Source organism: Montipora foliosa, chromosome 11, assembly GCF_036669935.1.
Source record: "Montipora foliosa isolate CH-2021 chromosome 11, ASM3666993v2, whole genome shotgun sequence".
In the NCBI taxonomy this organism is placed as follows: domain Eukaryota; kingdom Metazoa; phylum Cnidaria; class Anthozoa; order Scleractinia; family Acroporidae; genus Montipora; species Montipora foliosa.
In genome coordinates this window covers 53,823,736-53,828,735 of record NC_090879.1, presented here as the reverse complement: position 1 = coordinate 53,828,735, position 5,000 = coordinate 53,823,736, and the positions used below count along the sequence as shown (strand labels likewise).

Here is a 5,000-nt window from a genome sequence, read left to right as displayed (position 1 = left end):
GACTGACTGGGTTTTTGGCTGGCCAGCTGGTTGGCTGGTTGATTTGTGTTGAGTGGATGGAGGGGCAAGACAGAAAATAAGTAAGAAATTGAGAAAGTTTCTAGGTTTATTTATTTTCTTTTTTCTGTTATCAGACGTGAAGCCACTTTCGATCTGTATGAGCCTGATCAAGTCCACCTCCTTCCTGGTTATCCTAGCAACGTTTCGGGTTCTCTTCAAGTCGCCTTCTACGTCCAGCAGCCCGCGGGACTCTTCATCGGTAATACCTCTGTATTACCAAGCAACACATTACTTCAAATTGTTGAATCGTTCAAGTCAGACCTTGAAAATGCTATTGGAGAGAACATTACCAGTGTCAAAGCTACATTCGCAGCCACAACGCAGTTGCCGACAACTCAAGTACAGGAATTTGATGATGAAAGCAGCAACAGTACCACAACGCAGTTGTCGACAAAACAAGTACAGGAATTTGATGATGAAAGCAGCAACAGTACCAACTTGATTGCGATTGGTGTTTCTGTTGCAGTGTTTACATTGCTTTTCGTTGTTTTCATTGTCATCTTCGTTTGGCGGTGAGTTATCTTCATTCACTACAATTGTTTTTCTTGCGGAGGGGGGTAATTTGCCTTTTTAAGTTATCAGTTTTTCTTATTGGTGGTAAAAAACGAAAAGAAGACTCGTTTTAACGAACACTGCAGACCAGTCGACAAACATACTAACGTCTCCATGTCTACCACAGTTTTACAACACTTCCTCACGATCACACTGCCAACGACATTTCACTTATTCCACTCGAACTCAATCATTTCAATCATGATCAGTGTACGCAAAGTAAGGAAAGCATACCTCATGAATACAGGTAACACCCTTGAACCTTTGGGTCTTACTAAGAAAGATGAAATCACGGTAATCCATCCTTTTCCTAAATATTTCTTTACCATTGTATCATGTCACTTTTTATCGCTCCTATATAAATTATCATTATCATTATCATTATTATTATCATTATCATTATCATTAGCATACTACTACTACTACTACTATAATCTTAATGCTTTAACTCTGGTGGATGTTATACCGACATATCCAATGGCCAAAGGTCCCTTTGGCCATTCCTTCTCCTTTCACTTTTCCAACACCTTCCTTAAGATCCTTGCTTTTCTCAACAAAGCAGTTTTCTGCAGCAATCCCGTCATAATGGTAATCCCCAGCTTATCAAGTCACGTATCCAACCTTTGGCTTGCTGCTCCAAGTGCACCAACAACCGGTACCACTTCCCGCTGTCTGATACTCCATAGTTTTCTAATCTTCCCCTTCAAATCTTGGTACTTATCAATCTTTTCACCCTTCTTTTCATACACTCTGTGATCCTACGGTGCAGCAATATCCACAATAACATTATTATTATTATTATTATTATTATTATTATTATTATTATTATTATTATTATTATTATTATTATGCATTTTTCCTTCAAGGGCCAGAACAAAACCATGGTTCTAAGGCAGTAGAAGAGCGTTTGTTCGATTTACTTGATTTGTTGTCCCGCTTATTTCTGATCACAATGTCTGGTCGGTTTGCTGGTATTGCTCTATCTGAAGGATGGGGATGTCATCTTTTTCTACTACTGTTTTAGGATCGTGTTCATACCACTTGTCTACAGTGTCCACATTGTATTCCCTGTAGATATTCCCGTGTAGGAGGGTTGCGACCTTTTTGCGTGTTCTAGGCAACCTGATATATAGCGGCAATGAGGATCAGTGACATCTTTGATAATGTGATGCTGGTATGTTTTGCTAAGGAGAGCTTGCTCTTGTGCCTCTGTAATTATCCCTCTGTTTTTGATTTAAACCTGCTCGATTTGAGACATCGATTTGTCAATTTCATGTCGACATCAGCTTTTCTAATCCGTATGCATTGCTTGCATTGCTTTTTCTTCCTATCTTTTCTGCATTTGTTGCTGGCCTAGGCGTTTTTCCATTGCTTTGATTTTCTTTTCATGCAGAACTGCCGTTTCATGGCATGTAGGGCATGTCTCTTGAAGGTCTAATTCTTGTTTGTATTTTTTCAGCTTCTCCTTGGATAGAATAGAGCTTTTACTTTTTGTCATTTCGTTGGACTAAGTGAAAGAATCAATTATTGCTTGATGTCAAGTAGGCATCTAGGCCAATATTGGTAGTCTTATAGTTCTAGACAAGACTTTGTCCACCGTCTGATCTGAAGATACAGTCGATCAATATCAGCTTCTGGGTGATGCATTTTTGCCAAGGTGAGAATCTATCTGGTTTTAGTGTCTAATTTCTTGATCTCAGATAGTTTCCAGTTAATGACATTAAAGCTGTATGTGATCACTGGTATAGCTAAGGTGTTTATAGCTTCAACGCGGCTGGTTGCATTAAGTTCACTTTTTAACATCAATCTGGTTCTTCTGTAGTATTCTTTTCGGGTCGTCTCTTTCATGGCCGCATGCTGAATGCCGTCTCCCTCACTCCAAGACGCTTATATGTTCGCTCTTGTTCAAGTTCTTTTATGGTTGTAGAGGTGTCTAGATCTATATTTCTGGTGTTTTCGAGCCGCCCTTTTTTGAAGGTTGATTTTGCACTTTTCTCAACTCCATCCGGATCTCATAACTAAAAGTTTTAACAGCGGTACGGAGACCCATTTGTTGGTATTCGTTTTTAACAATGGTTTTCAGGTCGTCCATACAAAACAAGTGGTTTACTTTGTCATCCAGAATTTCGAATCCATACGTACTCACGTTTAACAGTGAGCTAAGGGGAGCAAGTGCAATACAATGCAAAAGAGTAGGGATGATAAGGAAGCTCCTTGGAAACTGCCGCACTTAATGTTATTTCGCCTATATGTCATACACCCTATGCAAAATGACAGGGGACTGGGAGCGATACGTGCGAGAACGAGGCTAGTTGGGCCAAGAAAAAATGGCCGCCTGATGCGAAGGGCGCCAAATTTTAAATATGCCGGCAAATTGTTGTGTTCCCAACTGCTCCAAAAAGCTGTACAGGACTGAAAATGGAAAGAAAATTTCCTACTTCAAGTTTCCAGATGCATGCTATTAGTCGCGACGAATGTAAGGATTTTACTGTCAACCAAAACACGAAGATTTGCTCTCGTCACTTTAAACCTGAGGACTTTGTTAAGTCTATCGGAGGCCAGCGTATTTATGTCAGGAAAGGGGTCGTGCCGTCACGTTTTTCTTGGTCACAAAGTTCTCCGCTAAAGAGAAAGCCTCCTAAGAAACGTTTGTTTACGTCGAATACAGACACAGAGTTGATAGTATCTCAAACAACTAGTGCAACTTAAACCAACGCTGATAACTGCACTTCATCGGCGGCTGGTAGCTCTGCTGATCATGAGGTGCAAAACGACACGGATACGCAAGGAAACACGACAGAAGATTTCAAAGAACTTCTCGAAAAACTGAAGAGTTTGGAGCTTGAAAATGCTTCGCTAAAGGCTAAAATAGAAGTTTTGAAACGTCAGAAGGGTTTTGATCCTCTGACGAGGACATCGCCTTTTACACCAGCTTTCTTAACTTTGCTACATTTAAATGCTGTATATGAATTTTTGAACACTGGAACGAACGGGGAGAACATTAGGTACTGCTCGTCAAAAGAAAGAAGTGTCCCAAAGCGTTTTTATGATGAGAACAAAAATGAAAGCGAGCAACCAGAGGAATGCACTCACAAATGTAGAAAAAGGAGCTTAGAAGCAAGAGAGGAGTTTTTCCTTGTACTTTGCAGACTGAGAACGGGATTTGCAGAAAAGCATCTGGCTCACTTGTTTCATATCTCTCAGTCAACAGTGAGCAGGATATTCCTGTCCTGGATAAATTACTTGTATCTTAAATTTGGTCAGGTATCTATATGGGCAAATAAGGAGATTGTTACAGTTACTATGCCAGATAGCTTTAAAGTCAAATACTCTTCCACCCGTGTAATAATCGATTGCACAGAGATTAGATGTCAGATGCCTTCCAGCCTTCTTTTGACTGTTCAGCTCGTATAAAAACTACGTAACTCTGAAAGGCTTAGTTGGAATTGCTCCTAGTGGAGCTATAACTTTTATCAGTCAACTATACAGTGGAAGTATTTCCGATCGCGAAATTGTTGAGAGAAGTGGTTTTCTGAAGTTAGATTTTGATAAAGGTGACACTGTGATGGCCGATAAAGGCTTTACAATTGAAGATCTCCTTCCACTGGGTGTGAACCTAAACATTCCACCTTTTCTAGGGTTGTATACCCAAATGATAGCACAAGATGTTATCAAGACCCAGGAAAATGCCTCGGTAAGAATACATATCGAACGAGCTATTATCAAAGTCAAGAACTTCCGCATTTGGGATAGTGTCGTACCGCTTAGTCTATTTGGGGTAGTAAATCAAATGTGGAGTGTCTGTGCCTTTTTGTGTAACATGCACGATCCTCTTATTTCCACGTAACATTTAGGCAAAGCAATAATGCCTTCTACAGAAGACAACATTATTTAATAAAAGCGCCAGACCCTGATGTTATGTCTCAGAAAGAGCACAGATTTGGTAAACTAGGGTTTCGGCATCTTTGTGCGCTGGGAGCTAGTAAAATATTATTTTTCTTCGTACAGTCATTGTGCTCAAGAACTGAGAATAAAGAAGCTAATCTTACAAACGTTTTATCTTGAAAGAGATCAAAGTTGATACTCTGTTTTAGACATATGTTTCATTGCTACAATTTAACAACAATGACACGCTTTTCTAATGTTTACAGAATTCTAAAGCGGCTGGCTCTATAAAGTGATTGAAATAGCAGTTCTTAAGGCATTCATTCAATGTGTCCCAGAACTGAGGATCAAATGTGATCCTCTCTACACTCACGCCTTTGCTGGTGTAAATTACAAATCACACCACCTAGCCCCTGTAACAGCAAGTTGACCCTGTATTTGAAAGTAGTACTGATGTCGGGACTCCCCTTTTCAGTCTTGACTGTCCATTTACATTTTCTGCA

The 5,000-nt window shown here is 39.9% G+C and overlaps 1 protein-coding gene across 2 annotated transcripts in view; it reads left to right on the top strand.

Annotated features, from left to right (window-relative positions):
* Window positions 1–5,000, top strand: part of LOC137975929 (mucin-like protein) — an 88,082-nt gene that overhangs the window by 74,244 nt on the left and 8,838 nt on the right. For both annotated transcript variants that reach the window (XM_068823137.1, XM_068823138.1), the window contains one exon: window positions 135–572. In XM_068823137.1, coding sequence (XP_068679238.1) covers window positions 135–572 — 438 coding nt within the window. The remainder of the gene's footprint in view (window positions 1–134; window positions 573–5,000) is intronic.